At 38.6% G+C, this 12,427-nt stretch overlaps 1 protein-coding gene across 2 annotated transcripts in view; it reads right to left on the bottom strand.

Moving 5' to 3' along the window:
- The window catches only part of PTPRO (protein tyrosine phosphatase receptor type O), a 210,907-nt gene that overhangs the window by 42,674 nt on the left and 155,806 nt on the right, over window positions 1-12,427 (bottom strand). For both annotated transcript variants that reach the window (XM_036251440.1, XM_036251441.1), the window contains exons 13-15: window positions 4,441-4,580; window positions 2,185-2,317; window positions 146-266 (exon numbers count right to left, since the gene is read on the bottom strand). In XM_036251440.1, coding sequence (XP_036107333.1) covers window positions 146-266; window positions 2,185-2,317; window positions 4,441-4,580 — 394 coding nt within the window. The remainder of the gene's footprint in view (window positions 1-145; window positions 267-2,184; window positions 2,318-4,440; window positions 4,581-12,427) is intronic.

Raw genomic sequence — 12,427 nt, 5'->3', positions numbered from 1 at the left:
AAAACAATATTAAAGGTCTCTTAGAAAACACAGGATAGAAGTAGACAACTTACTGCTGTAAAATTTAGGTCTGCAAACGCATGCTTGTATGATAAATAAAATATTTCCAAGGCTGTGAGTAAAAGATGACCTGAACTTGACTTACCTCGCCATCTGCAGATGCTTTCTCCGGAGAATGACCAGGGTGACCAGCAGCAATCCAATCAGCAGTGTGCTAAGAATGGCCAGCACTGAGATGACTACCACATTGGGATTCATCTCTGTAACTGAACAGATACACCATGCATTTCAGTTACAGCTCAGAACCATTCATTGTTTTCCATCTGATTGTAAGAGCAATGGACTTAGGACAACAACAACGGCAACAATGCTGTTTCTCCAAGCTGACATGACCTCTTCCTGGTCAACTGCAAATTAGTAGATTGATAAAAAGTATTTAAGGCCTACATTTTGGATTTTCTTATAAAGGGAAATTATAAACTGTGAGTAATTCCTGTGACATGGTTAAAATTCATTTGAAAACAAAAAAAATATCTAGAAGTCATCATCATATATTTTCATTCTTTAACATCAGAAGCTTGCACGTTCTTATTTAAGGCCCATGACTTTAAAGTGAGAAAGCACAACTGTATATTTCATTTAAAACTAATAATGTATATGAAAAAGGCATTAGCCAGCCACCATCTGCTACAGCATTTAACACATCGCTGGAAGCAGGCATTTTGATGATCTGTAACCATATGTTGAGAGGTTTTCCATCTGTACAACTCAAGAGATTAAACCTATTAATACATTATAGGGCACTAAGATGTATCCTGTTCATCTACTTTAGATGCTGATCATTCTACATGGCACTTACACAATGCCTAATATCAGGATATTAAAGGTGGGATATGTCAAATGTTTTATAAAACTCTTAACAGTGGACCAAAGGAGAAGACTAAAATGATAAAATCACAAAACTGGTTGGCATATACCATCCCTAAGTCTCTGGGTATTGCCACTTCCCACTTGGGACAATGTGGCTCCGGGTCATGAGCAGAGCACTTGAGCAGGGTTCACTTGACTACTAACTGCCATTTGAGGAGGTTATTTTATCTGTCTTTCTGGAACTCATTTGCAAAGAAGTTTAATAATATCAACTGCTTCGCTGGCTTGTTGTAGAGATGACAAGGAATAATCAATGTGAAATTATACTTAGAAGAGCGTAAAAGGATGTAGAAATGAGAGACCATTGATAGACTTCTCAAGTCTATTTTATCTTCTCTTCTAAAAAAAAAAAAAAAATTTAAAAACCAAAACATCCTGGCAACTGTGGCTCAGTATTTGAGCGTCAACCCATGCACCAAGAGGTAGCTGGTTCAATTCCCGGTCAGGATATATGCTCAGGTTGTGGGTCAAATCCCCAGTGGGGGGCATGCAGGAGGCAACCAATTGATGTTTCTCTCTCATCGATATTTCTATCTCTCTCCCCCTCTCCCTTCCTCTCTATCCAAAACAAATCAATTAAAAAAAAGATATTACAAACAAAAACAAAACAAACAAACAAACAAATCCATGCTATTCGTCATTGGATACAGTGTCTAAATATGTGACAAATGTTACAGAAATAAAATGGGTCCAGTAAAGGGTAATGTGAGTGGTTTTATCACAGGCAGCTGCAGAGAAGATCTCAGATGGTAGGATCAGACTCTAACAAACAGAGGAATAAAACGTATAACTCAGGAAAAGAATATGGAAAGAGCATTATTCTAGAGCTTCCCTTACTTTTAAATTTCCCCACTTATAGTTTCTGCTTCATTGCAAACTTTTCTGCTCTGACCCAGTTAGTGATTCTTGCCATTAGTCCATGAAATTGATAACAATGGACATTTAGACAGCCTGTCTAGGGTTTCGTGTCCTTTATTTCTAAGCCTCAGAAAAATGCAACACGGTACATATTTTAATTCTAGCTTTGCAGATTAAAAAAAAAAAAAGAGGTTTAGAGATAGTAAATATCTTCCCCTAATCATATAGGGATTGAAACTAAGCATGCCCTGAGCTCAAAGCTGGGAATTTTTCAATAGAATAAACATGGGTTCCATTGAAAGGGTACTTTAGATATCTTTAAAAAGAAAATTTAAGACAATTTTGGAAAGATATAGCTTTTTAAAGACACCAGATTCCCCTGGTGCATGTAGCTACCCATCGTGGAGACGGTGATGAATGTGGGGACGCTGGGGCTGTCGTGGCTGACGCTGGTGACGCTGCAGTTGTAGGCAGTGGCGGGAAGTAGGCTGGAGATGGTCACAACGTGAGAAGAGACCGCAATTGGTTCCTGGAGATGCAGAAAGTAAAGTAAATGTTATGCAATCTTCACTCATTTTGATTTTTTTAATGTTTCATAGTTTAGTTGATAATGTAGGGACAGTAAAAAATTGAAAAGACGAAAAAGGAGAGCGGTGAAAATCAAGTTATCAGCAGTACTACAGTGAACATAATTTCACAGTTATGTCTGCAAACACACAGGACAGGTATACATATTTTCATATTGCTAGCAATTAGATCGCTGGGTCAAAAGCTGTGTATTTTTAATTTTGAAAAATATTGACAAAGTGCCCTCCATAGACTTTCCCAAGTTTTCTATGTACCGTCCATGTCTGACAATGTCGGGTTCCCTGTCTACTTCTCACAGTGTCTCGCAAACTCCTTGAGCTTTTCCAATCTCATTAGCGGAAATCATACCTCATTGTAATTTTATTTTGCATTTCATTCACCACGAGTGAGGTGGATCATCTTTATATATGTTTAAGAGCCTTTTGTGTTTATTTCCTGTGAAATATTTGCTTTGAGTTGTTGGTCTCTATCTTGTTTATTTGTAGGAGTTCTTGGAATATTAAGGACACCACCCCGTTTGGGTGCATTCCCAGCTCTAAATAGCATCTGCCAAAAGCAGAGCAACTTCGAATTCTCACGAATATTTAATTAACCTATTCTACATAGAACAAGTTGCTGATTTGGTGAGGCAACAGTCAGACCAGTGACAAACAGTATGAAAAAGGGCCAGTGCAACCAGACTCTACCTAAAAACACGAAAGGCGTCAGTACTTCTTTCCCACCTCCATCTCCATCACCCTACGAAAGAATGCTTCTAAGGAAAGACTTCTGCATACACTCAGTTGTAGTAAATAGCAACCTGACCATTGTTTTCTTAAAGGAAGATACTACTGTGGTTGCAAACAGAAAATAATCCACTACTGGCAGAGCAGTTATTTTCAAAAAGGATTCTCAGAATAGAAAAAAGATTCAGCTGTTCTATAGAGATCAAAAAGAGATAAGTTACCAGAAGGGAATCTCGAAAGGGGAAAGGAATAAAGCAAATTATCTTAATATTCAGTATGAAAAGATTTGTACTCCCAGAAATCCTTTTTCTTCTCAATCTCAGGAACTTCATTATTTGAAGACATCAATTATTCATGTTCAGAGCACTCGTCAATACACTGTATTTCGTGACATCCCTCACAAACCTGTCTCTTTCCTCCCACATGTGACTGTAAAATGTCTTTTTCTCTCAGGGCTTTGCTACCTTGAGAGCTGCTGGTTCATCTCCCTCCATCCATTCATTTTGAGCCGGCAGACAACTCAGTATTCATCATCTCTGCTGTCTGGGATCCCACAGCTCTAAGGATCCCCTCCCCCACCCTTCATTTCCTCCGACAGAATTAGCCTCCGTACTAACTAGAGATGGACTTTGCTTTCCAGTTCTTTACAATCTGGATGTCTCTTGTGACATTTGTTATAATTTAATTGTTTCTAGAATAAGGCAATATCCACAACTGTATAAAAAAAAATCTTTTGAAGGCAAGTGTTAATTCTACCATTTGTGTTCCATACAGTGACTCCCACAAAACTGGCAATCAGTTCATGTTGGTTAAATCAAGTTGTATAAGGCAGTGTCTTCACCTTTCAATTAATTTAATGTCCAGTAGGAAAAGTGAACCACTTTATTATTTTTAAAAATATGTTTTATTGATTTTTAACACATCATTGATGTGAGAGAGAAATATCAATTGGCTGTTCACCCTCCCCTGCACCCCAACTGGGAATTGAACCCACAACTTGGGTATGTGCCATACCAGTGACCTTTAGGTACACGGGACGATGCACAACCAACTGAGCCACACCAGCCAGGGCACAACGTGAACCACTCTATATCTTTAGTATGAACCAGAGTGGCTGAGGTTTAGGGCAAGATGAAAATAAACTTGGTGATTTAGTAACTTGATTCTCATGACATATTTTGAACTAAGTATATTGTTTAATTTCTATTCCTGAAACACAAAAGCATAAATGAACAGTTTTCATTTTTTATAGTTCAAAGAAATAAATATCTTTATTTTGCTCAGCGAATTAGCCTTAATCAAAATGAACTCAGAGAAGGAAAATCAACATGTACAGTACCTGCAGTTTGGTTTCCTGACTAGAGCCAACTTGTTGGCAGAAGACTTCAAAGAAATCAGCTACCCCCTCTTCCACCCACAGCAAAGTCACTGAAGTCTGGGTTTTATTCACTGCAAAGAGTGACTTTGGAGGAGCCGGTTCTGAGCAAAGAAAAGTTTTACAAATTTAATTCAATTTAACATATTCTTCTTTCTTTCACCAATCAGCAGGATAAAATGTCCTGCCCCCCCCAATCCAAATGTAAGTAGTTAAGAGCCCCACAATGGTTTTATATTTCTTCTGAAATATGTCCCTTCACAAAGACAGTCCTCTATCTACCTTTTTCTTCTTCTTCTATTTTATACTTCTCTTTTGGAAACACTTCCATTTCCTACTTCAGGTTTATGGTAGACATCATCTATTAACAGTTTTTGCGTCATCTACACTGCCCTGATCATGCAGAGCTTTATGGGTGAGAAACTAGAGCCTGCACTTACAAGGCTGCGAGAAATAAAATGTGTATACTCCTACGAAGGGAGAGATTCAGCCCAGTGCTTAGCCAACAACCTGTCTTTCTTTCTCTGGAGACTATTTAAAATTATTTAGTTAGGAATGACTTTTTGAAAATATAGTCAACATTAAAAGGGGTAAAGATAAATAGATGATTTATTGTTTAAAGAAAAAATTGATGAAACAGAAACAGACTCACAAATACAGAGAACAGACTGATGGCTGCCAGATAGGAGGGGGTTGGGGGATGGGTGAAAAAGGTGAAGGGATTGAGAAGCACAGATTGGTAGTTACAGAATAGCCATAGGGATGTAAAATACAGCGTAGGAAATATCGTCAATAATATTGTTATAACTCTGTATGGTGCCAGGTGGGTACTGAAAATATCAGAGGGAACACACTGTAAAATATATATATATATATATATATATATATATATATATATATATCCACTATGCTGTATACCTAAAACTAATATAAAATAATATTAAATATAAACTGTAATTGCAAAAAAATTTTTTAAAGAAAATGCTTGATGGAAGGGGACTAGATGGCTAACAAAATGTTAGTGAACTAGTTTCTTTATCTTATTCTTTTAAACATTTTATCATGATCAATAAATTGATTTATTAGTCATGTAAGCCATGTTGTTCAGGCCCCTTCAGCCTCATTTTCAGTAATCAAATCACTAAACTTGTTAGCTTGAGACCAAACCCCTGCCTGTTCCCTAGTTCTAGGGTGTGGTCTGATGTCTTGTGTCCCCATTCCTGAATCTCTGCTGATCCCCTCTCTCTGCCACTGTCCTTGGGCATTGCCTTTCCTTTGATGACCTCCAGTATACACACTGCTATGCCTGAATCTTTTAAAAATGTTTTTACTGATTTTTTTTTTTTTTTAGAGAGAGAGAGGAAGAGAGAGAGAGATAGTAACATCGATGTGAGAGAGAAACATCAATTGGCTGCATGCTCCGTACTGGGAATTGAGCCCACAACCCTGGGGCATGTGCCCTGACCAAGAATTGAACTGGGACCTCTCAGTCCATGGGATGATGCTCAATCCACTGAGCCACACCGGCCGGGCTGCACTCGAGTTCTTAAAGCAGAGTCCTTGTTACCTGCTGTCAGACCTACTCGACATTGCTTGTTTGAACATATTATATCTTGCTGTTGGGTTCACATAACATCTGCCCACCTGCATGTCCCTGGCAGACAACCATTCTCATTGTCTGCTTGTTACTTGGATTTCTTTTTATTATCTGCCCCACTCTCCAAAGTCTGTCTCCAAAGTGCTTGAAAAAGCCCTGGAGGCCATTCCAGTCCTTTGACAAGTATATGTCTCTGTGTGGGAAGGTTAGGCCTTCTTTGTAGAATATCATCCTCATGGTCCTGTCCAGAACCAAGAAGTATGTCAGAATCACTCGACATGATTTATTGCACGTAACCTAAATTTGTGTCCAAATAAAAAGAGACCTTTGTTCTATCTGGAGTCAACTTGACAAGCTTAGGCAAGGGGAGTTGAAGGAGGTAACAGATGAGTTAGTCTTGGACAAGAATAATTCACAGTGGACATTAGGGCCCTTTTCTCATTTGCAATGAATTGTCTCTTTCTCCAAACATTGTGTTGTCTTGCTTCCCTTCTGATGAAGACTGTTGATAAAACACAGAGGCCAACTTCCACTTCCCACATCCTTCATAACTGTCACTGTTAATAGGATTATGAGTCAGAGAATAAATCCTCCAGTGAATCTGACTTGGGTAGAACTTGGATATTTGAAAGCAAGTATGAGGTTGTCTGAGGCAGAGATACATTGTTTGTTAAGCTGAGCCTGAGCTATTTCTCTTATAAAAATTGCTCCTCAGAGTGTGTCTCTTGGACAATGATCAGAATCTCTAGGACACGTATATGTATTTTTTTCTTACAGGTAGATAAAATCAGTTGAGTTATCTGATAGGAACATTGCCTGAATCCTTACGAATCTCCTGATCTGCCTTTTTGACACATGAACTTCCAATCACCTATCATCTGTACTTACTGAAATACCTCACTATTACCTCAAACTCCATGTGGTCAAAATGGAACCTGGAGGCCTTGTCCTCTCATAATCAGTTCTAATCTCCAGCTACTCCTGATTCTCTCTGGGGTACCACCATCCTTCCAGTCATCTAGTGATTCTCTCAGGGGGTACCACCATCCTTCCAGTCATCTAGTGATTCTCTCAGGGGTACCACCATCCTTCCAGTCATCTAGTGATTCTCTCAGGGGTACCACCATCCTTCCAGTCATCTAGTGATTCTCTCAGGGGTACCACCATCCTTTCAGTCATCTAGTGAACGACTTTGAGGCTCTCCTCTTGCTTCCCAGTTTCAGACGGCATCATTCTAATAACTATTGTCATCTCTTCCTTGGATCTATTCTCATTATGTTACAGGTTTGTCCTCACACTTATCAATTATTACAGTAGTCCCTACTCCCTTCCCCTGCCTCTAATTAGCTTTTTCTTCATTTTTCAATGATGGCTTAAATCATTTTAAAATACCACTTACCACAGATATCACATGATCTCACATAACGTGGAATGTAATGAACAAAATAAACTGACAAACAAAATAGATCCAGAGACATGGAAGTACAAAATGGATTGACAAACCTCAGAGGGAATAAGGTTGGGGGTATACAAAGCGATGCACCAAAGAACTTAGATGCATGTATACACAACCCATGAACACAGACAACAGTGTGGTGAAGGAAGGTGGGGGGAACAGAAGTGGGGAGGAGGGTGACAACATGAGAAAAAAGGAGGACATCTGTAGTACTTTCAACAATAAAGATAAATTTAAAAAAATAAAACATCACCTTATTCATGTTAAATTCTATCTGTGCCATGATCTATTGTGATCAATGTCTATTGTGTCAAATCCACAGAGGCCAAGTTTTATAAAGAGCCTACTTCCCTACTTACATTGGCCACATCCAACCCATCTGCCTTCACCATCACCCCTCCTTCACAGACATGCTGCTCCCAGTAAAGCCAGTCTTCTCACAGACCATCGTACAGGCACTACTCTTCTTAATTCATGTGTTTTCCCTCATTGTGCTCTTTCTTCTATTCTGAGGTCAACATGAAGTCTTCTTTCCTCCTTGAAGCCTTATCTGATGACACTGTCCCTCAATGATCTAGCCCTTCTCTGACCTTCTACACCCCTTAATTATTTTCTATTTAATCTATGTGAGTGAAGTTCTGATTCTACTAGGTCCTACTAGATTATGTAAGACCATGAGCCATGTGTTATAAATAAATTATATTGTTTTCACCTTGAACTAGCCAACTATAAGAACTCAATATCTTAACTATGACAGATTTAAATCAGAAGTGAAGATTCATTAACCAGAGGTGTTAGGATTCAGCATCAGTCAAGACCAGACACACTGGGGCTGAATTTTTATATTTTCTGCCTTTTGATAGAGATCATGTTTATAGAAACTATCAGGTTTCAGTGGCAGAGTCAAGAAGTATGCCTTAAATACTGGAGTAAGGGTTTCTTTTGATCTGGATGAGAATGTGGATCTAGGTGATTGCTAACCATTGCTTATTTTAAATATTATTATTATTATTAATCCTTAACTGAGGATATATTTTTATTTACTTTTAAATAAAGAGGAACGGGGAGAGAGAGACGAAAAAATCCGTCTTGCCTCCCACACTCGCCCTAACCAGAATCAAACCTGCAACATTTTGGTGTACAAAACAATGTTCCAACCAACCGAGACACCCGGCCAAGGCTTAAATATTATTCTATATTTAATTTAAATATTCTTAATTTTATATGATAGGGAATACAGTTACACACAAGAACCTTTTTTTTTTTTTTTTGGTGGTATGTGCCCCTAGCGGGAATTGAACCCAGGACTTTCTGGTCCGCAGGCTGATGCTCAACGCTGAGCCAAACTGGCCAGGGCCACAAAAACCTTTTTTTTTTTTTTTAAGTCCTCACCTGAGGACATTTTTCAATTTTTTTTTTTTTCAGATAGAGTGGGAGGGAAAGAGAGGAAGAGAGCGAGCTAGAGAGAAACATTGATGTGAAAGGGAAACATTGAGTGGCTGCCACCCTCACGACCCACCAGGGCCAGGGACAAACTGCAACCGAGGTACGTGCCCTTAGCGGGAACCGAATCTGGGTCTCTCCGGACCTCAGGCCGATGCTCTAACCACTGAACAAAACCGGCCAGGGCCACAAGAACCTTTTCTATTCGTCTCTGTCTTCCTAAATTCTATCTCCACAAAATTCATATGTTATGCTCCAACTCCCAGCACTTCAAAATGTGATGGTACTTAGAGGGAGGGCCTTTCAGGCATCGATCAAGTTGAAATGAGGCTAGTAGGGTGGGCTCTAATCCAATCTGACTGGGTCCTTATAAGAAGAGAAAATTTGGGCAAAGAGACACCAAAGATGGATGGGTGCAGAGAAAAGACCATGTCAGATCACAACTAGACAGAGGTCATTTGTAAGCTAAGCAGAGAGGCCTCAGGAGGAACCAAACCTGCCAACACCTTGATCATAAAGTTTTAGCCTCTAAACTGTGAAAAAACAAATTTCCATGGTTTAGGTCATCAAGTCTGTCATATTTTATTATGGCAGCCCCAGCAAACAAACTAATACAGTGTCTTATTGTTCAAAATACCAAAGATATAAAGGAGAAGGATAGGAATACCTTGTTCATTTTATGAAGAATAAGTGAGCTTTAAGATGATGTATACAAAAACACTTTATAAAATATGAGGAATCATGTAGCTAGCTAGTTATAGAACATCTGATGATAATTTTCTATCTCTTTAAATCATATTTTAAATCTTAACTTCGTCAAAATTGCCCTGCTCCATAACGTCAGATTTCCTTTTGGTTAAAATAATTTCAGAGTCTATGGTGTTTTATGTGAGAACCTATGGCTATGGGTAAATAGATAGACTATTTTTACAAAACAGGGTATAGTTACAAGGTTGTTTGCTTTGAATACTCTCTAAAAGCTTTCTAACATTGCTGGTGCTGCACTAAACTATTTGGCCTTATTTCCCTTTCCTTCTGCTCCCTCCCTTTCAATGCCTCTCCTACCTGAGGTGAGAATCCAACCGAATTTTATAAGGAAATCAAGTACCATGCACAGAGCAGGGGCAGAAGGGGAGCTGACAAGCTAGCTCTACCATTTAATTTAGATTGGATTAGGAAAGGCTCAAGGTGTTGCCCGAGCTCTCTGGGGAGTGGAGGTGACCTTGGATAAAGTACAAGCTGGTGTCTGATTCTTATTCTCTCCTCTGGCAGCAAATCTCTTATTTCCTAGGGAATTCCAAGGAGAGCCCGGTGTAACATTTAGTCTTGGAGCAGAGTAGAATGTATTTATTGTGTAAAATTCATCTTTCACTGACAGTTATTACATTGTTCTTTATTTTAATGTGACTCATTAGTTTAGCTGCTGGTAAAATGATGTCAATGAGGTCAAGATTGTATCCATAAGGGTCAACTAGATTTATTCTACTTACATTTCATACCTTTAAAGTTGGTGAGTCATTTTACAAACGTGTAACATTGGTGATGAAGGGGAATTCGATAGACAAACATTGTAAAAATGATCAATGATGGCAAAATCTATTTTCAATCCTCCACCTCATTGCCAGCAATTTGCTAGTATCCTAATGTACAAAAGATGGTCTTTAACATCTATATTATATGTCTTTAAAATCTATTTTTATTTTATTTTAAAATATGTTTTTATTTCTTTTTTTAGAGAGAGGGGAAGGGAGAGAGAGATAGAAACATGGATGTGAAATAGAAACATCAATCAGCTGCCTCCTGCACGCCCCCTACTGGGGATCAAGCCTGCGACCCCGGCACGTGCCCTAACTGGGAATTGAACTGGGACCTCTCAGTCCATGGGACTATGATCAATCCACTGAGCCACACAGACCAGGCTAAAATCTATTTTTATTTTTGTCAACTTAGGCAGTTCTACCTTAAGCAGAATAAATGTATAAACTTGGCCAAAAAAAGCATCTGTGACTTAAGCAGTCTGAGCTGCATAAATTATTTTCAACTTGGTCAAAACATCTGCAAAAGAAAGCACTATATGAAAGGTAAAAAAAAAAAAAGAGGTAGAAAATTACTGAGGGTGAGTTAAGATTGACACGCAATAAAATTAAGAAGAAAATTATAAGAAAGAGCAAAAAAAACCTTTGTTAGAAAGAAATGGTTTTAGGCCTATTCTCTTGTTGACTTTGGGAGATTCTCTTCCTAGATACATTTAATAAGTAATTGGACCATTTAAAAACAACATTAGAAAATTTTTTAAAAATTCAGGCAAACATTTAGCATTAAATTATAAGTAGGCCCTATTCATAAACAAAATAAAAATTTCTCAGGAATTACAAATGCCTGTCATTTCCATTACATTTTAAATAAATTATTCATGGCTTAATGATAGCAAATGTAATATTCCCTTCTGTGAATCACTGGATATGATTATGGTTTACCAGCTTATGTAACTTCTAAAGATTGGTAGAATTTTTCAGAGAAAGCTCTCATTTAACTTCACCTAGTTTCAAAACAAAATGTCTGATTTCCTCTTTTATTGGTTTCAGGAATATTTGTTTTTACTTAGCATTTTTATTTAGTTAGGAGTTACAGGTCCCACAATACTTAGAACAGGATCACTGCACTTATGTATGATTAACCTTCTTGTCTTTACTCTGAACTCATGTATAAATTAAATTCTAAAACTTGAAGGAACATTAAAGACCAGTTGGTCCAGACTCTCATTTTACAGATGAGGCAACTGAAATCCAGAGGTCCTGAGCCCACTTTTTACAGTAACACAATTTATCTGGGATCCAAGCCTCTGTAACTCTACTTAAGGGTCCTTCACACACCCGGTCTCCTCCCTACAAAATATGAGTGTTTTCTATTCATTTCCATGTAACTGGGGACAAGGAGGCCTCCTGAAAAGTTCCTTTGCCCGAAGACCAACTTATCCAGAGCGGACACTTGCTTATTTTGTACATAAATCAGTGTAAAACATCACAGTCACTGCCCTGTGAGTCCATCATTCACATTCTTCTAAAATATTCAAGAAAAACGTGTAAAACATGCAAGTCACTGCATGGTGGGCAGGAGAAACACTTTTAAGGAAGTGCTGACATTGTGTGGCATGGTTGTGGGCAACTGGCAAATTGCAGTGAAACTCCAAAGACCACAATAGAACATGGAGAGATGTGTATGAAGAAGAGGGATCAGTTAGCCTCGGGTGCAGGAATGGAGCCATCAAAGAGTGACGTGCCTGGCAGCCTAACCCAGAAAACAGTGCTTGCATGGGGCGTCTGGCCCTGCAGGTCTGTGCAAGAAGAGTAGCCCAGCACTGATCATCTGCAGACCCAAAGAACTTGCATGTATTTATAAGACGTCAACAGAAGAACCTTCCACAGACTCCCAGTATCACTTCCACCCTACTCATC

Source organism: Molossus molossus, unplaced genomic scaffold (assembly GCF_014108415.1).
Source record: "Molossus molossus isolate mMolMol1 unplaced genomic scaffold, mMolMol1.p scaffold_m16_p_10, whole genome shotgun sequence".
NCBI lineage: Eukaryota > Metazoa > Chordata > Mammalia > Chiroptera > Molossidae > Molossus > Molossus molossus.
Note: the sequence above shows the minus strand (reverse complement) of the source record. Positions and strands in the feature narration are given on the sequence as shown.